At 39.6% G+C, this 20,561-nt stretch overlaps 1 protein-coding gene across 3 annotated transcripts in view; it reads right to left on the minus strand.

Moving 5' to 3' along the window:
- Galntl6 (polypeptide N-acetylgalactosaminyltransferase like 6) overlaps nucleotides 1–20,561 on the minus strand; it is a 1,307,600-nt gene that overhangs the window by 193,801 nt on the left and 1,093,238 nt on the right. For all 3 annotated transcript variants that reach the window (XM_060381810.1, XM_060381809.1, XM_060381811.1), the window contains 2 exons: nucleotides 11,580–11,765; nucleotides 7,623–7,806 (listed from right to left, as the gene is read on the minus strand). In XM_060381810.1, the coding sequence (XP_060237793.1) occupies nucleotides 7,623–7,806; nucleotides 11,580–11,765 (370 nt within the window). The remainder of the gene's footprint in view (nucleotides 1–7,622; nucleotides 7,807–11,579; nucleotides 11,766–20,561) is intronic.

The following is a 20,561-nucleotide window of genomic DNA, read 5'->3' on the forward strand; positions in this document are numbered from 1 at the left end:
TAATGGCGAGAGATGCCTTTGGCACTGGGATATCCATTGACAGCCACATTGTTGTATTTAGGAAGAATGATATTGTGTTGAAAATGTTGTTTTCTACTTCCAAATGATTACTCTATAAACAGTGGAGAATTCATCTTCTCCGAGTAGAAAGATAGAAATTCTTGTGAAAGAAAGCATTGCTAATTCTGTTCTCATTGTGCTCTGCTGTATTTGTTTTATAAGGCCCAGCCACATCATCTAAAAGTGTGCACAGGATGAATTATTTCATGGACTTGAAATGAGGACTAAATGATTTAACAATGAATGTAAATTTCCTAGCCCAGTTCCTGGAGGCAATAGATGTTATTTCCTCTTCATGTCCATGGCAAAAAAAAAAAAAAAAAAAAAAAAAAAAAAAGAAGAGCATGAAGTGCTGAGCTACAACCCCTGAGACCCTAGAGCTAGCAGTTGAATTTACTACTCATGGCACTGAATACATCATATAGACTCTGTAGTCTTCATGGTTTTCTATAAAAAATGAGAGGCTGAATGATATAAGGGTTCTCTTAGTTTGATGAATTCATTATTTGAACTTTTTTGATTCATTTTGTGTTCTCTTTCTCTCTCTTTTTTTTTTGTCTACTTGAGACAACTTAGAGACACCTAAGAAGAGGCAACCAGAGCAGAGCAAATACCCCCATCACATTGAGCTGTACAGAAGCTGGTGAGGGCATTATTTTGACTATTACACTGTGGCTAGTGCCATTCCTGGACAGATGATTCTGAGCTAAATGAGAAAACAGGCTGACAACTGCTGTCACTATTGCTGATACTTTGCTATGCTTGCAGAAAGGAGAAGTCGTCTGTCTTAACTGTCTAACTGCCCTCTGAGAGCCTCTACCCAGAAGCAGATAGAAACAGATGCTGAGACTCACAGGCAAACATTAGATGGAGACCTGGGAATCTTGTGGAAGAGTTGGGGGAAGAGTTGGGGACAAGAACCCCACAAGAAGGCCAACACAGTCAACTAATGTAACCTCATGGGGGTTGGCAGAGACTGAAGTACCAACCAAGGAGCATGTGCAGACTGGACCTAGGCTCCCTGCACATATGTAAGTGATGGGCAGCTTGGTCTTCATGTGGGTCCCTTAGCAACTGGAGTGGGGCTATCTCTGACATAGACTCTGTTACCTGCTGTTGGATCACTTTTCCCTAGCTGGCCTGCCTTGTCTGTTGTCAGTGGAAAAAGATGCGCTTAGTTCTGATGTGACATGAAGTGCGTAGGGAGAATGGCACAAAGGGTCGGGGGCTATTTTCTCTGAGAAAAAGGGGGGAGGGAATGGGGGAAGAGGGTGGGAGATTGGAACTGGGAGGGAAGGAGGGAGAAGGCTGCGATAGGGATATAAAGTGAATGAATAAACAAGGGAGAGAGAAAGGAGAAAGAAAGGGAGACAGAGAGAGAGAGAGAGAGAGAGAGAGAGAGAGAGAGAGAGAGAGAGAGGAGGGAGAGAGAGAACAGGCTGATCAAGCCACGAGGAGAAAGCTAGTAAGCAGCACTCCTCCATGGCATCTGTTTCAGTTCCTGTCTTCAGGTTTCTGCCTTTACTTCCCTCAGTGATGGAAGTGTGACTTACCAGTCTTAGGATGAAAGAAACTGGCTCCCTCCCAAGTTGCTTTTGGCCATGGTGTTTATTACAGCAATAGAAGCCCTGACTACCACACTCTTCTAAAACCATAAACTGTGTCACCTGATGAGCTCTGACATCCAAATAATATTTCATTTCAGTTCTTTCACATGCTATTTTTCTTTTGAAAACAGGGTGTCCCTATGTAGCCAAGGTAAGCCTTCAACTCTCAGTCTTTGTACATTTCCCTCTAAAGGGCTGGGTTAGAGGCCCAGGCTATGTAGCCAGTCCATACTTCACAGAATGCTATCAAGTCTTATAGTCTTTTCTTCAAAGGAACAGAGCTAGATGCCATGAGTACAATTATAGAAGGCATTCTAGTTGTCTATGGAGTGGTAAAACAACTGCCTCTGACAGAGGCTGTATTTAATCAGTTTAAGCAGAGGCTGTACTCTCCACTTTGACTGCAGAAGCAGCCTCTCACAGCTCTTTGACCCTCAGGGGATCTGTAGTATTTGAAGTGCCAAACTTGTCATGCTTGGCAGCAAGTCACAGCAAGACCTAGACATTTCTGGGCCAGTCTATGAACCTATATGAAGAGTCACTGACTTCCAACTGATGCTCTTGAGGACTAAGGGAGAATAAACCGTATTTGTAGTAGAAGAGTTTTCCTCCATGCTTACACCTCTGTGTGTGTGTGTGTGTGTGTGTGTTCGCATGCATTTGTGTATGATTTTGGACATAGTAACAGAAGAAAAAATACCTACTCTGGACAAGAAAAAAGGCACAGGGATGCATTTGGATACTGTTAACAGCTGCCACTAAAATGGGATTAGACAAACTTTAATAGGATAATTTGGGATCAAGGAGACGGAATTTTCTTAATGAGAAGGGAAAAAGTTTCAGTCAATAAGCCCATTGGAATGGATTGCATTTGAAGCCTCAAATTTACTTTCTTGATGAGTTCAAGAGGAGGCAGGACGCTCGCTGGGTTATTGTCTAGTGATTGCTTTAATTGACAAGGAAGTGGGACACGACAATTTCTTCTGGCTCTTTCTAAATGTTTAGATGCTAACATAAAGTTGAAGAAGTTAGTGGGCAGATAGTAAATGAACAACTTCCCCTTTGTCACTAAAGGCAATAGGGGCATATTATGTTTTGTCACAGAAAAAGATTAGTTTCCTAAGTGCTCTGCATTCAAGATGAACCAGGAATGAGGAGACTGAAAAGCCACAGATAACAAGAATCCTCTAAAAGCATTCCATTCCATTACATAAGCTCCCAGAAAGAGCCAAGATGGGTGTGTTCCTTAATCAAAGTCCAAAAGTGTTCCTGGGATGCATCCAATCTTATCCAGCCCAGCCCAGCCCAGCCCAGCCCAGTCCAGTGCAGTCCAGTCCAGTCCAGCTTAGTGCAATCAAACCCATTCAAATTATGGTTAAGCTATGGTAACTGGGACCATAATCTTTTGGAACATTTTTTTTAACAATTTTTTTTTTTTTTAAATGTAAGAAGACATTTTCTTGGTATCCCAAATGAAGCATCAAGAATCATTTTTTTTTTTTTTTTTTTTTTCCTGTTGAGATTACTGAAGATCACATTCCCTGATTTAGGAAGTTTGAGCGTCTTGACTTCTTTGGGTCTTGTAGCTTATTTTAAGAAATGTTATTTAGGCCATACCCTGGGCTGATACATGCATTATAACTGAAACTGAAATGTTTGAGAGATAACACATTCTTTTATACTGGTATAAGAATGTCCTGAAATTTTAATTCAGTGTAATCTGTTTCCTTTTTTAAAATTTCATTTAAATTTTTTTATTATTAGTTACATTTTATTAACTCTGTATCCCAGCTGTATCCTGCTCCTTTATTCCCTCCCAATCCCACCCTCCCTCATCTCCTCTCTGCCCTTTTCCAAGTCCACTGATTGGGGAGGACCTCCTCCCCTTTCATCTGATCCTGTTTTATCAGGTATCTTCAGGACTGGCTGCAAAGTCCTCCTCTGTGGTCTAGCAGGACTGCTCCTCCCTTGTTGGGTGGGGAGGTCAAAGAGCCTGCCATTGAGTTCCTGTCAGAAATGGTCCCTGTTCCCCTTACTATGGGAAACCAATTGGTTACTGAGCTACCACGGGCTTCATCCAAGTAAAGGCTCTAGGTAATATCCATACATGGTGCTTGGTGGAGTGTCACTCTCAGAAGAGACCCCTGTGTCCAGATATATTTGGTCCTTGTAGAGCTCCTATCCTTTCCATGACATACTAACTCCCCTTCTGCTGAAGGTTTGGTTATGAGTCTTAGTATCTGTTTTGAAACACTGTTAGGTAGAGTCTTTCAGATGCTTTCTGCAGTAGACTCCTGTCATATGTCCAATGCACATCCCATTTGTCTTTCTAAGTGAGGATTGATCATCTTACCCCATGTCTGCTCTCTTGTTTATCTTCTTTAGGTGTATAGATTTCATTATGTTGTAATCTGTTTCTAAATAATTAAGTACTGACCATGTCCTATTTATTAAATGAAAAATTTCAAGTTGAAAAGCACAGTGCCAGTTAACAGCACAAACAACTCACATAAAGGCACATTAAAGGGGGAAATATAAGTTCTATCACTTTAGAACTTCTGATAGATTTGCTACAGGAAGGTAATTTTTGCACGTAGATGGTGTGACAGGTCTCGAGGCTGTCACACAATGGATTTCTATATTCCTCTTAAGTTCCTTTCTGCCCATCTTTCCAGCTTCCTGTCCCCATCTTCCCCCAGAAAGCTGCACATCCCCACAGCCCCTTGAAACATGAAAGCCTCTGAGAGATAGAGAGATAGCCAGTATTCATCCTGTGTATCTTAAAGCCTCACATCTAGAGAAGCAAGTTTTAGCCTAAAGCGTATCTGTTTATGAGCACATCCCTGTGACTGCTGCGATAATGGAATCGCTGATACGCTGCTGCTCAGAGTGCTTCAGTAGCTGGTCTTTTGTTATTAGGGAGGCAAATGCAGTGCTTAAGATCAAAGTGGACACCTCCTGGAAGTTACATTTATTACAAAAGGTTAAAGTGTCTGCATTCCCAGGCATCAAAGGGACTTAACACAGAGAGGCAGTAATATTCAATAGACTGGGGCGATTTCTGACAGGACAGCCACCACCTAAGTGGTTGATAGGAATGAGTGCTAATCTCATTCTGAAAGTTACCCAATCTGTCAGAGCCAGGGTTAAGCAAAGTGCTTGGTATTGTGATGGCCACAGCCAGGGTCGGCTTGACAAAAATTTCCACTGCCAGTGTAGGCCCTGAGAATACTTCTACAATTTCCGGCTTTAGAGTGCCCTTTAGCAGAAATGTGATTCCATTGTTTCTTAAAGCAGAGCCTCATTTTGTTGTCATGGAGGAAGTGATGTAAAAGGTCAATAGAATGAGTCACTATTACAGTATTTGGAATGCCATTACGGGGATCAATTAATTCCGGCCCTTCAGACATGGTGACCTGGATAGCACAATGGCACTGTGAAATGTCTCCTGACAGCTGCCATCCAAGAACAGTTCTGTGGGGTTTCGGACTCCTCTGTATGCATATCTTAGCTTGGCTAGTTTTTATGGCAACTCGATTCCATGTAAGGTCATCTGGGAAGAAGGAATCTCAATCAAGAAAGTTCTTCTATAGGATTGGCCTGTAAATAACTCGGTAGGGCATTTTCTTGATTACTGACTGATGAGAGAGGGCCCAGCCCCTGCGTATGGTGTCACTCTTGGGCAGGCCGTGGTATAAAGAAGCAGGCTCGGAGTGAAGCAGCGGGGAGTGAACCAGTAAGCAGCTGTCTTAGAGTATCCGTTGCTGTGATGAAACATCATGATTCCAAACAAACTGGGCAGAGAAGGGTTTATTTGGCGTACACTTCCACATTTGACCAGGAAGTCACGGCAGGCACGCAAACAGCAGGAACCTGGAGGCAGAAGCTAAAGCGGGGATCACAGAAGAGTGCTCTGCGCTGGCTCGCTCCCTATGGCTCGCACTGCTTGCCTTCTTATGAAACCCAGGGTCAGGATGACTGGCCCATGAGGGCACTACCCACCCACGTCCGTCGCCATTAGAAAATGCTCCAAAGCTCTTTGACCGCCTGGCTTCATGGCGTCACCTTCTCAACCGAGGTTCCCACTCAGATGAGGTTCCCAATCTTAGACGTCCATAGCTCGTGTCAACCTGATGCAAAATTACCCAGCCCAGGTGCACTCTGCCATGAACTCTGCATCACTTCCTGTCTCCGGGTTCCTGCCCTGGTTTCCTCCACGCTGGCCTAAGAGCTGGAAGATGAAGTAAATCCCTTTCCTCCCCAAGTTGCTTCTGTTCAAGATGTTTCATCACAAGGATAGAAACCCCGAGACATAGCCTCACCTCCACTCTTTAAAAGAAAATTCAGTTTTTAACTTTTCATTTCCATCGTATTTGTTATTTGTCATACTAAAACTCTGATAAATAGAAGTTGTATGTATTTGTGGCTTATGACATGCTTTGAAATGCACACCTCCGAGAGAGGGCTTAAGTCAAGCCTGTTAACCCATGTAACAACTCACCACCTACTTATCCTTCTTTAAGAGCCTTTGACAACGCCTTCCAATGGCTACCTTCAGGGACATCTGAGAAGCTGTTCTCAGCCTGGTCTGCTTCGAATGCTTGTAAGAAAGTCCTTCAAAGAGATCCCTATACATTTTAATAGCAGTTCTGAATATTCATGAACTTTGGTCAAAGCATATGGGAGAGCAATAAATGCCTGTCATTATTTCTTTTCAAATACTTTCCAGTAATTTGAGTGGTTGAAATTTTAAGTCCAGAAGTGCTGCACAGTTAATGAATATGTTTCATGTTACAGGAGAGATGATTTTTCTCCTGTCTTATCTAGTGAATGACTTCTTAAATCCTCTTCACTTACTTAGGAGTTCATCTCTGTAGAGACCTGAACTAGAGGAAATATTTTCCTGGGATTTACTAAATGTTTATTAGAATTCAAATGGTTAGTGTCAACCAAAGTTGCTTTAGTACTTGGTAACTTCCCTATTGCAAATTTTTATGGCTTCTATTATTGATAACAAAGACAGTATTGATTTTAATGCATCTTCAATGGATTCCTCCACAGAGAGCAAAGCCCTGATTACAGATATTTGTCACATGCCTAAAAGAATACAAGAGTTTTAAAATGATAAAGAGTTTAGTGGCTCAAAGGCTATAGACTGGAATACTTGTAATTCCCACTGGGTAATCTTTGTACTATTGGGAACATTTCCCATCTTACTATTAGTAGTCCTGATAGTTGTCAAGCCAAGCCTTCCTTTATCTTTTTCTTGAAATGGACAATTCTCATGTCAACAATAAACAACAACAACAACAGTCTTAGCTTAGTAGAAAGTAGTCAATGGATGGTTGTAAGTTCATCTCTTATAAGTACTTAAATTAGGAGGAGTGTTATTGATCACCTTGGTTTAGTCTTTCATTGGAACCCTCCAGTTTTAAGCCATGGAAGTGCCTATTTGGGAGCACTGGCTTTCATAAAAAAAAATACACAATTTCAAGCAGGGTATAGAATACAGGCTCAAGTGCTTGTTTCTACTTCATACTAATCCTCAATAAAAGAAGAACAAACTGTTAATTTCAATGGTCCTTTTGGGAAAATGGAAAGAATAAAGAGATACTGAAAATCAGAAGAGAATATCTAAAGTGGAACATGGAGTCCCTTGAAATTTTTTGTTTGTTTTGTAAGGATCTGAGTTTCTGTTTCTTTTCATGGACACATATTTTCCCTTATGCTTCACAGCCTTTAAGGCAATGATTTGTGTATTTAGCATAGCATGTAATTTTAATCTTCTATAGCTTATAGGTCTGACCTTTCTATGGTGTTTTGCATATTGTTACCATCTGTCTTATTACATTTCATCAGAGATAATTGTTCTCGTGGGTCCTGAGTTTGACATGCTAGAAACGTCACCTGTCATCTGCTCTCTCTCCCTTCCCCCCTCCCTCAGCTGCTACTCACTCGAAGGGGTCACTGGGGTCAGCCCTCTGGAGCTCGGGAGGGATGGGAATTCTTTTGTAGTACATTTCCCAGTCGAAGGCTCCTCGCATGGCATCCCCAGCTTGCGCCTCGTAGCCAAAGTGATTGTGGTCAATGACATCGATCATGGGGCACACGATGGTTTTGTGGTTTAGTGCAATTTGGTCTGAAAAATGAAAGCACAAAATAGGAAATGACATGCCTGCCTAGGTCATCCATCATTTTCCAGCCAAGAGCAGCCTACAGTTCCTTTTAATGCATAACACTTGCAGCCTTGGCATCTCCCTGTCGTCATTAGAGCACTTTGCAGAACTCTCCGAGCATTGGACTTAACATGATGGGACAGTGATTAGGTACAATTAGAGTTGTTATATTTCCCTTTAAGAAAGTTATGTCCCAGAGAGACTTGCAGAAGTCCATTTAGCTCTACTCTGTCACATTTTTTGCTTTGACCTGTCCCCAATCTGTCATTTTAACGTGCCTCCAACATGCACTGAGTATAAACAGTACTTGTGTTCCTCCAAGCATACAGCTAAAGCCTGCTGAGAAAATACTGGCCTGCTTTCTGAAGGTTCCAAAATGTAAATATTTAACATCATGGTTTTTATAGCATCTAATCATAAAACAGTCATGATGGCAAAAGATCATACATAAAATGCTTTGCTGTCAAGTTTGAAAGAAAGCTTGTTGAGCCACTGTTCTTTGAGACTGGCTCTACTTATTAATGCTGCACACATTTTATTTTTTCCATCAAATTAAAAAAAAACACCATTAAATGACAAAGCACTATTGCTATGGTGCTTCTGTAAAAATCCTGAGCAATTACAGGATGATTCATAGTCATGCTCTTTCTAATACTCCCACTATTCCTATACACATATAGGGAAACTGAGCTTAGAGAGGTCAACTTGTCAGGGATGACTCAGCTGCTGAACTCCTCAGTTCCAACCTGCCTATCTAGGTTGCCATGGTGCTTTTCCTAGAAGACAGGTGATTTTTTTTTCTTTTCTTTCTGGTTTTAGCATCTTGCTTTTCTACCCAGATACTTTTATTGTGATAGAATTAACAAGCACTGTGGGAAACTGGATGTGTTTATTTTGGTGCATGTTGAATAGCAATATGTGGAGTATCTTAAGAACATGCATTTAATCAATTCATTACAACACTGCTATCTGACAGGCAGGATGTTTAAGTATGAACATCTGCTCTCTTGTTATTTGGAAGACCTTTGGTTGTGGCATGTGACATTAAACAAAGGATATCATTTAGAAATATTATGGGAGTTGGTTATTTCTGTGTCTTTTTCTCTCTCAGAGATCCTGAAGATAATGTAATGTCTGTGAGAGATCAGTTTTTATAGTGAGAAAACTGTCCATTTACTTTAGATGTTTCTACTTAGAATAAGGAAGGAAGCAAAAGGTTTTATTGGCTAAAATAACAAGTGACATTTTTGTCACATTGATAAAGCACTGTGTGGAAAGAAAAAAAATCCCATAGGGTATTCCACTAGCAGTTACACATGCTCATTTATTCATTGATTCACTCATTCATTTGCATATTATTGCATGTTACAATAATTATTTACTGAGTAATAACAATGGGCCAATCATTTTTCTAGGTTCTGAGGCTACTGTATAGAACAATACGACAAACACCATTATATTCAGGAATAGAGCAAGAAATTAGAAAATATAATAAATAAGTGAATCCCATAGTGTTTTTCAAGGTGAAAAAGCAGTGCTATGGGGGGTACAAATGCTGGAGTATGGAAAAGGAGGCAGTTTCAGGTACCATGACTCCAGGGAGCCTCAAAGAGCTTGGAGATTACATTTATCTTATTGACAGCTAATTAGATATATAGATAACAGATACAGGATTTCAAGGTAACCTCTATAATGGGCTTTCTGAACACCCAGTTTCACCAGGGCATTCTATATTATGAGTTTTGGTTTTATCTTAGTGGCATTTTCCCCAGAGGAGCAGACTATCAGAGTAAGGTTAGAAACATTTCGTCGATCACCTCTGCAGGTTTTAGTGTTATCGTTTCAGTGACTTTCTTCCATCAAATTCAGAACCAGCTTGATTTACAAGTTACTTGACCAACAAGGAGTCCCAAGGTGATCCAAAGAGAATGAGTCTGTTAAATTAACTGTCAATGTTCCCTTCAAATTTCCTTTCAGCTCTCATCCAGCTGTACTAGCTTCGGGTGAAAGCCGCATGACTAATTTTTCATCCAAGGCTTGTGCCTACATTTCAATTTCCAGGGATCAAACAAACAGACTCAATAGGAAATTGAAATTCAGGTATAATCCCCAAGGTGAAAAATGAACCAAGAAGCTATGTGGCTCTGCCAGTTTCTTCATTTTGGGTGATGTATCAAGATACTGATAGAGGGGGGAAAAAGACAGCATTCAGAATTTGAATTATTTCTTATCCATCAGACCCACAGTAAATGAAATGCTTTAATGAGAAAGAGTGGGCTGTGGGTGTCTCTTAATCTCGTTTTCCTATCCCCTCTTGTCCCTGTGACTCCTGGAGAACAATCAGAGATTTGATAATTGACACTTAGGAATTGCTTTGGTTCATACGGAAGTCCAACTTTTAGCTGACTTGTTTGAGCATTCAGCAGCATACAGATCAAATTCAGTTTGAGGGACTCTTGCTGTTGCTAATGAAACTCTAAATGCCAGTGTCCTTGGAAAAAGCATTTTTAATTAAAGGCTCAAAAGAGTCTCTGGCTGTTGTAGCTCTGGAATCCTGTTGATTAAGAAGACTGGGCAGCCACCTGTGTAGAGGTGGATGGGCTGGGTGATGTGGTAGAGGGTGTTAGTTGGTGGGTGCTGTGTTTTACATTCTGTATGGTTTTCATTGAACCCAGTCTCTTGTTTTTTCTGGTGGAGCTTGGCTGGTTGAAAGGGAAATTTCATGTGATTGTCAATAACAAAGAACTCCTTCTGAGGTGGATGCTGGGAAGATGTTTGTCACAGGCTTTATCTCTGAAGTCAGGGTAACAGTTATAATAAAAACTTACTTTGGAGAAATCTAAGAGAATAAGAAAGGGCAATATATATGTACTGAGAATTTTCTAGAAAGTCGTTCTTGAGGTATGTAGTTTCTTAGGCTCCTGTGGGTGTTTTGGTTTGTTTTTGATCTGACGTCACTGTAAACTGGCGAAACAACAGCGTGGAGGCTGGCATTGGACCACAGTTAGAATTTCTAGCTGGAGCGGTATTCCGATTGTTGATGTTTCCAGTGGTCCAGCACAACATCACATGCGGGTTTTTCTTTTTCCTCTTAGCCATAAATGAGCATTTAAGACACATCATGACCTGAGCAACAGCTCCGTGGTTCCATGTGCTTCTGGAGGATTATACATTTAAGGGCGGAGGAGTGGAAATAAATACAAAAAACACTATGGTATTATCCACCTTAAAAAATGGCAAATCACTTAGATTCTTATATCTTGGGGCAAAATATATTTTTTTTTTTCTTAACAGTCTTAGGATAATCATTTTAAGTGTGTATACACGTGTATGTGTATTTTGATCTCATTCTGGTTATAATATGGCTAAAAATAGTTGGGGGATTTAAAATTTTTTTTTACTTTAGTGTTTACACAATAAACGTAACTGCAGTGAAAGAAGAGATATAAGATGAAAGGAATCTTTCTAGCCTTGCATTAGATTGCTGTTGTTCCCATCTGAAATGCTATTTAATACAGTTTTCCACTTATAGCTATTTGTGCTCAACAGTGAATAATATACAGTTCAAACTCAAGCCTTTGCTGACTGCAACCTTCACACAAGAAACCTTGCACTCGGGTAGCAGGGCCAGTTCCCCAGTTTCCCAGGTCCAGTGAGCCACAGTGAGAATGATGGTGACACAGCATACTCACTGAGGAGCGGGGGCATACTCACTGAGGAGTGGGGGCATACTCACTGAGGAGCGGGGGCAGCCAGTTCACATTGACCTCACAGTGGGAGTCCAGGAAGGTCAGCACCTCGCCTTTGGCCACAGAAGCTCCCAGGAGCCGGGTCCGGATGAGTCCTTCCCTTTTCTTGGTGCGAACAATTCTCACTTTGGAAAATCGAGCCATGTAATCTTCTAACTTATCCTTCAAGTGTTCTAGGAAGGAAAGAAAATATACAGGAAGAATGCCAAATGTTAGTCACAGCAGACTCCGTTGTGGATGCTGTGTGCATAGAGCATATGTGAATGGGGAAGTCAAGTGGAACATTTTCAAAGTCTGTGTTTCTGCTCTCCTCATCTGGAGGAAGATACTAATAAGATTTGATGCCTAGGGGTTTTTGTGTTTTTATTTCCCCAAAAGCTTCATAAACTACAAATGTTGCCCTTTGAATTCAGTGGAAGGCAGTGATATATACCAAAGCTCAGTCATGCAGCTAATGTTGGCCAGTGGCCACCATGTTAATCCTGGCCGGCTCTTGCCAAGATGGGCATCAGATTTCTAGTTCCTGCTGTGCAAAGTCAGATGAACATCCTGGCATATGGGCTCTTCCTGACAAGGGTACTCTTTAGAGCAAAATTTTGTCTGATATTTCCTGTGCCGGTAATGGTGCACGTAAAACAAGAAGGGAAAATATCTGTCAACTCAATAAGACCACCCAGCTTCCACCCTGCAATGTACTAGAAAAACGAGAATTAAATCCAGTCCTGGCTTCCAATTTAAACTGGAAATGTGACTCACTTGGTGTTGAAATAGATGGGGAAAAGAAAGGCAAAAGAAATTTTTTCTTGAAACCTTTATCCTGAATGTTGCTAACTAAGATTTGGAAATCATTTGCACTTCTTAAAATTGGACATGTTTCTTCCTTAATTACAAGCAAACGTTGGGAACAAAATAAAATTGAAAACCCCTATTTATATGATAAGATATTTTCTATTTGCTTTAAAACTGTATTAGTCTTTCAGGTTTTTAAAAGAAAAAAAATGGGTACATTTGGTGACTTCCTGTGTGATATGTACTTATATATTTCTATTCACTGCTGTTACAAGATACTGTACGGTTTCATTTTATGTCAACTTGACACAAGCTGAAGTCCTCTGAGAGGAGGAAGCCTCGATTAAGCAAATGCATCCATAAGATCAGACTGTAGGCAAGCCTATAGGGCATTTTCTTATCTAGTGATTAGTGGAGGAGAGCCCAGCCCATCGTGGTGGTGCTCCCCCTGGGCTGGTAGTCTTGGGTCTATAAGAAAGCAGGCTGAGAAAGGCATGAAGACCAAGCCAGTAAGCAGCATCCCTCCATTACCTCTGCATCAGCTCCTGACTCCAGGTTCCTGCCTTACTTTAGTCTCTGCCCTCACTGCTTTTGATGATGAATTGTTACACAGAATTGTGAGTGAAATAAACCCTTTCTCCACAAGTTCATTTTGTTCATAGTGTTTCGTCACAGCAATAGTAACCCCAACTAAGACAGATTCTAAGAGGATATTTCTGGAATTTCTGACAAGTGTAGCCGAGGAGTCATAGAACATGTTTTAGAGTGCATCATGCTTTTATTTGTTTGTTTGTTTTTACCTGTCAGTCTTTTCTGCATATCTGTAAACAGAGTAAATATTCCAGAGACAGAGACAGCATGGAAAGCCAAGACCTCCAAAAAATGAACAATCCAATAATAATGACATATAATGAAAACAGCCTGAAAGAATTTCCAGAAAAGAATTAAAAAAAAATATTAGAGGCATGTTCACACAAAACTCAAAGAAGACATGGTTATATTTCAGGAGATCAAAACAGAGAGACAAACAAGAAAGTTAATCCAATATATGAAAATAGAACCCAATAAAGTGATAATATTGCTGATGAAAACCCAAACTGAAATGATACTGGTAATGAAAAGCTTGATAAACTCTACAAAAACCTCAGTGAAAAGCCTCATGTGTTTATGGATAGGTAGGATTAATAAGTACAACATAATTCTACACAGAGTTTGAAAAACAAAACAAAACAGAACAGAACAAAAACCCTAATATGGAAACACAAAAGATCAGGGTGACTAAAACAATCCTAAATAAAACAGAACAAAGCTAAATTAGCTGGAGGTATCATCATTAGGCTCCAGTAAGGAGTTCAAGATGCTTAGCTACATACATGAACCTGGTTCAACTTACAGGGTCACAAAACAAAATAAAAAAGTTATGAAAGTAGGACAGGAATTGATAACGGTGGAAGGGAAATAAGAAAGGATAAAAGGGAGAGAGTAACCAGATTGCATTGTATACAGCTATGAAATTTTCAAGTAACAAAATTAATGATAACAACAACAATAAACTAATGCAAAAACTGCTTGTGTAGGAATCCAACTACACACACCTCTATCACTCCCATGTAATCTGGGGAATGGGAGGACCAAGATAGTCTTCCTTTACTTATAGTGCTTGCTATGTGTGACTAAAATCCATTGTCTCTGGTCCTTGGGATGACACGACTTTTGCCTGAATTCACCAAACAATAGGAAGATAACTAGTAAATCTACAAATCTCAGATTCTCCATAACGCTCTACCTAGAGTCCTGTATGCTGCTCAACAGCAAGCTGCACTAAACACCGGCAATCTTCAAACACTTGGAGTTTGTACTAAGGCTCAGAGAACTCTAGAGGAAGAGATGACTACTTTCTCATGGTTGTAACTAGCCTCACGTCAGTTGTTGAAACAAGCTTTCATATAGCCCAGCTGGCCCTGACTCCCTTCCACAATGGACCATAAACTGTAAGGTGAAAGAAACCTTTTCCACCCTGAGTTAGTTCTGATTATGGCATTTCCTCACAGCAATAGAAAGCTAACTGAGACAGAGTAGATAATTCTACCATGGGTGTTGCAAAAGGGAATGTGGTAAATTGCTACCACATTGTGGTAGATTTGGCATTTTGAGAAGAGCGTAAAAACTGATTTCATAAATTATGTAGCATGTATATAATGTAATTTATTTCAGCTCAGGTATTACAAATATGACTTGTGTATTCATTATAACTTATGTATTCATTACTTCAATTATTGATTAGGTACTGCACACACCATACAATGAAACTATTTAAGCACCATTTTCCTGTTTCACAGGACATTCTCAAGAGCTATTTAGAAGTGAGTTTTGTTTGCAGTTACAAATATTTCTCATATAATTCACATTTGCATTTATAATATTCTCTGAGCTTGTATATAAAAATGAAGAAATCCTAGCATAACTCTCAGCTTATAATTGCTCTGTTTAAATTAACCTACAGTATGAACTTTTCATTTCATTGAAGTCGTGTATTTTGCTTAATTTATTCTAATGTTGAAATTCTTGCCTCAAAAAAGAGAACAGCTATAAGGAGAAAGTGGATAGGTTGCAGACTTTTTTTTTCCTATAAAATATGGTTTCTAAGTGTTATAAACCTGTGTATGATTGATGCATCTTCATGCCGTGAAAATGTATCTTCTTTTTAATAATTCAGTTCTTTTATTTCATTTAAAATATTCTCCTTATTGCAATAGAATAGGCCAATAGTTTACATACATTATTTGTAATACAGTTCATGTGTTCAAATTCCAGTCTCTTACAAAGAGTAGGACAAAGTCAGAGGTTTCTTATCGTAGGATTTGTCCTTGAAAAAGTTCAGAATTAGGCCAGTGATGTTGCATTCTGTAAACACTAGACATTTTCTAATTGTTTTAAAATATTTTTTGTGTTTAGATGTTTTGTCTGCACGTATGTCTTTGTACCATATGCATTCAGTGCCTACAGGAGCCTGAAGAGGGTGTTCCTTGGAAGTGGAGTCACAGACGGTTGTGAGCTACTATATGGATACAGGTCACCTGGAAGAGCAGCCATGCTCTTAGTGGTGTAGCTGTCAGTCCAGGGCAGAATAAAAAGCATTTTAATTCTACCAAACTGTAACACATGGCAGTTTTAAAACAGATTTTATTTATTTATGTGTGTGGTGTGTTTTTGGTGTGTTTGTGTGAGTATACGCACATGTGTGTTTGGGTATTCATGAAGGTCAGAAGAGTGTATCAGAGTCTTGTGGTTGGAAATACAATGTTTGTAAGTCACTTGACTTATGTACTTGGATCTGAACTCTAATTCTCAGGATTAAATGCTCTTAACCACTGAGCCCTTTTTCTACCCCAATGCAGTATTTTTAATTTAAAAGAAAAAAAAACAAAACAAAAAAAAAAACAACAACCCCAGAGCAGTATAGCATTTGAATCATTGTTCATATGGTAGAAAAAATCCTCATGTTCCTATGTATTGCCTTTTAATTTTACCTATTCTAGTTAAAATTACAAAGCATACAGAGCAAAACTTACCAGCTAAATAATTTAAAGTACAAACTTTAAATACTTATGGAATTAGTCTCTAGATATTTTTCTAACTTTCCACTAAAACAGTAACTGTCTTTTTCCTTCCTACCCCTAAGAAACCACTACTTTACTTTCTATTTTTATATGTTTGACTATTATAGATGACTAATAAATAAAATCATAAGGCACTTGGTTTTTGATGACTGTATTGTTTAATTCAGGAGAATGTCCTCAGAATTGAGGTGTACTACTATCTAACTACCTATCTATCATGCTAATTATATATTTTCTATGCTAAAAGTGAAGAACCCACTGTGAATGCCATATAAGCTCTCTACTTCATTCAGACTCTCCTCATTCTACTACTCTAAAAAGGATAAATGCTATTAAGTTACACCTATATTCCATATTTTGATTATCCGTTCATCAGTAGGTGGACATTTCTGTTACTTCCACCTTTTGTCCTTTGTGGATGCTGTAGCTATAGAAGTGGAAGAGATGGATCTCAGACAACTCTAGTACTAGTGTTTGTAGAATCACCGCATTGCTATGTTTCCATAGGAACTGTACCACTTCCAGTTGCCACCGCCAGCATACGAAAGCATCCCCTCAGCTTTAACAGCCAGATGACTCTCCGTAAGATGTGAATCTAAACAGTCACAGCTGCACATGAGGAAGAGCTGACCTGCTAAGTAACAATTATTCTGTAAACAACGTCTGAGCGTTGACAAGATACTTTCAATATAGACTATGGCTATCAAAATAAGAAATAAGATAGAAATTAAAGTTTCAGATTAAAATAAGTAATAAGGAAGACTCCAGAATTTGTTTTATTCCTCACTGCAAAATAGATAACAGAGGAGCCCAGTATTTGAAAAATACATTTCTTATTACAATAGAGCTAATAAAAACTGATTTTTCCTATATCCATGCCAAATCCTCTGAGCCTGCCTTCCTTCCTCCCAGCTTAGATATGTGGTCTTCATCTACCTGGTTAAGGTCTCTACCTCTTATCAGTTTTATCAGGGATCTAAATTACACTTTGTACCGAATTAAGTTTTTAGTTAATCGCCATTTGTAGAAACATATCATTTAAATATCTCATTTTCTTTCCACTATTCTAAGCAAACTCACTTCTCATCTTTCAGTAATTCTCCAACATCATTAAGGCTCTCTTAAAATCTTATTTCTGGGCTTATTTACAGAGACTTAGAAATGATTTTAACAAAAGAAATGTACCTAAAGTACCAGCTTTCTTTGTGTTTCTACTTTCTAAAGTCCTTGAAGATAAAATTTCATTCTTGTTTCACAAATTAACAGATATTTCAACATTTCTGTATTTTGTTTTGACTAACACCATGTTATATGATCCTTAAACTGATTTTTGTTGTTTTACCACGTTAAGGATGATGTTAATGGTTGATTTATTTGCATCTGTGACGTTCACATTCAGAACTGGGTTAAGTAGCCTTTTGTGAGCTGTTTTTCTACAATGACCATTTTGAAAAATTGAGACGTATAGAAACTTTCCCTGCAAAAACGATTAACGATTTCGCGTTACTTGTTTTTCTCAGACAAAATGTGGACCAGAAATGGTAGCCGTGTGCCAGACCACTTACAAGGAATTAGGAACATCATCAATGAGCTGTGAATAAGGCTAAGTCACTGCTGCTCAGGTAATGCAAGTGCATGGATCACAGCAGCAAGCTGCATGGAGCCCACCTCCAAAACCAAAGGATTCATAAAACATCTTCAAAAAAATCCGAAGTGATAGAAACCCAAGCCAAGATACCCAAGAAAGTATAAATTACTCCTTAGATATTTAGGAAACATAAAATGTAGTTGCTACAGAAAACAAAACTGAGAAAACTTGTCACATACTAGAGCAGTGCAGATATTACATGGGAGCTGTGATCCTCCGCCTTTCCTGAAAGTACTGGTGGCTCTGCGTGGAATGCTCAAAAGCATGCTTAAGAAAGACTGATTTATGTTTCTGTTCTGTCTTCTCTAAAGAATCTATTCAGATCACCAGGTGGGGGTGCTACCTGGGTAGAGTTACGCTGACTACAATATCAAATTAAAGGCTGTTTTGGTGATTGAATAATGTCATGAATGGGTACCAAGCAACTTGAAAGACCTGCGGGATTTGGCTTCACTTCATGATAAATAAAGACAAACTGGAAGGGATGCCACTAAGCAGTTGGTGTGAGAAAAAATGCTGTGTCAAAATTTCAATTTAGTCGAGAGCAGAACTAAATTAAAGATCTGGGAATTGGTCCTGTTTTCAAGGCCACAGAAACTCCCAGTTCTTAATGACATTCTTGTAGTGCAATATAGAGGGAGGCATGCAGGAAATGGTTTGTCTGCCCTTGTTGAAGAGAATTGAGCTGCTAACGGTATGTCCTCTCCAGGAATTGTTCCATTTCTTGATAACACTATTAAGGGATGAAAAGGAAAGCGACCACACAAGATTTTGTCCTGGCTCAAAATTTATAAATGAGAATATTGAAAGGACCAATGCTGAGGTTCAGATTCCTGAATAATAAGCAATAAAATTTGACAGCATAATGGATGAACATAATAATAAACATGTCCACATAAATTGAGTGCTTGCAATAATGCCAGACACTATTCTAAGACGCATTCATGTGCTAATTATTTGTCATTCTATGGATAAGGAAAATTATCCTTACTAATAAATGAAGACAGTGAGTGTCAGGTAATTTAAAAATTTTCCTAGTGTCACACAGCCAAATAATGCCTGGGATATTTAAGCATTAAAAAGACACAGTGAGACATTTGCAGCCTTGATTGCCAAGTCTTTGTTTTGCCTGCTCTTCCTCCCTATTTAGCCTTTCCTGGGACCCTGCCTCAGCCGTCAGCTGGTACCCACAGGTGCTGGTGGCAAGTTCCCTTGCCACATTCATTCTCCCTTTTCTAGTACCTTGTTCATCACCATCAGTGTTTAGAAATCCCACCTTTTCCCAGCCCTCTGTCCCAAGGCTTCACTGAAGCATTTATACAGCCACTTTGACTCCAGCAGACCCCAGATTGCCACTTAATTGGAATCACCCCAGCCTCCCCACTTATATGCACATCAGTACCAAATGTCTTTAAGACAGAGCTTCAAGCATTTCCTACCTTGATCTGAAACCGACCAAGGCAGGGTGAAGGAAAAACAAAACCGAACTCCCATTCAATACTGGTGGACTGGGAACTCATACCAAACACATAATCCACAACCTATTTCCAGAAGTCCAAGTTCCAGTACAAAAATACAAGCAGTATGAAAGATGAGAGAACATTGGCCTCCGAAATATCACAAGTCATTTAGTAATATTTCCCACCGAGAATAACCCAGAGGAGTCTAAAGCATAGAATTTAAAAGAACAATTAGAAACATGTCCCAAAAATTCAAGGACATTAAAAAAGGACGTGAATTAACAACTGGATGAACTTAAAGAGGACAGGAATACAGATTGACATCAGAAGAAGGAGAAAACAGGGAACAGGACAGGAGACTACCACAGAGGGCCTCTGAAAGACTCTACCCAGCAGGGTATTCAAAGCAGATGCTGAGACTCATAGCCAAACTTTTTGCAGAGTGTAGGGAATCTTATGAAAGAAGGGGGAGGGATAGAAAGACCTAGAGGGAGCAAGAGCTCCACAAGGAGAGCAATGGAACCAAAAAATCTGGGCTCAGGGGTCTTTTCTGAGACTGATACTCCGAAAAAGGACCGTGTGTGGAGACAACTTAAAACCCCTGCACAGAACAGTCCATATCAGCTCAGTGTCCAAGAGGATCCCCCAATAATAGGAACAGGGACCATCTCTGACATGAACTCATGGGCTGGCTCTTTGATCACCTCCCCCTGAGGGGGGAACAGCCTTACCATTCCACAGAGGAAGACAAAGAAGCCAGTCCTGATAAGACCTGATAGACTAGGGTCAGATGGAAAGGGAGGAAGACCTACCCTATCATTGGACTGGGGGAGAAGAAGATGGAGGAAGGGTGGGATTGGAGGGATAGGGGAGGGGGTTACAGCTGAGACATAAAGTGAATACACTGTAACTAGTAAAAAGAAAAAAAAAAAGGACAGGAATAGACCCCTGACTGAAGTCCAAGAAAACACTAACTAAATGAAATAATGTCGACAATCCAGGGTATGAAAAGTGAATTAAAGAAAGAGATAAAGAAAATTCAAGCTGAAATAAACACAGAAATGAAAAATTCAACATCTCAAAAAATTCCTAGTGGAAAATTTACAAACAGAATGGATTATGTGGAAGACAGAATATCAGGATTTGAAGAGAAGGTAGACCAATTATACCACTCAGTCCAAGAAAATGATAAGTTAAGAAAAGACAAACCTCATGAATAGGAACTTGGATACACACCATACACACACAGGTACACACACACACTCACACACACACACACACACACACACACACACACACTCACATACCAGAAGAAAAAATAGAGAAAAAGCATTACAGGTCAGAGGCCTAGAACGTGTCTTTTACATTCACCACACCCTCTAGAAATCCTTAGATTTGCATAACTTGGAATGTCTGAGAAGTCAGGAAAGTAGTAAGGACACAGCTGGCATG

Source organism: Meriones unguiculatus, chromosome 4, assembly GCF_030254825.1.
Source record: "Meriones unguiculatus strain TT.TT164.6M chromosome 4, Bangor_MerUng_6.1, whole genome shotgun sequence".
Lineage (NCBI taxonomy): Eukaryota > Metazoa > Chordata > Mammalia > Rodentia > Muridae > Meriones > Meriones unguiculatus.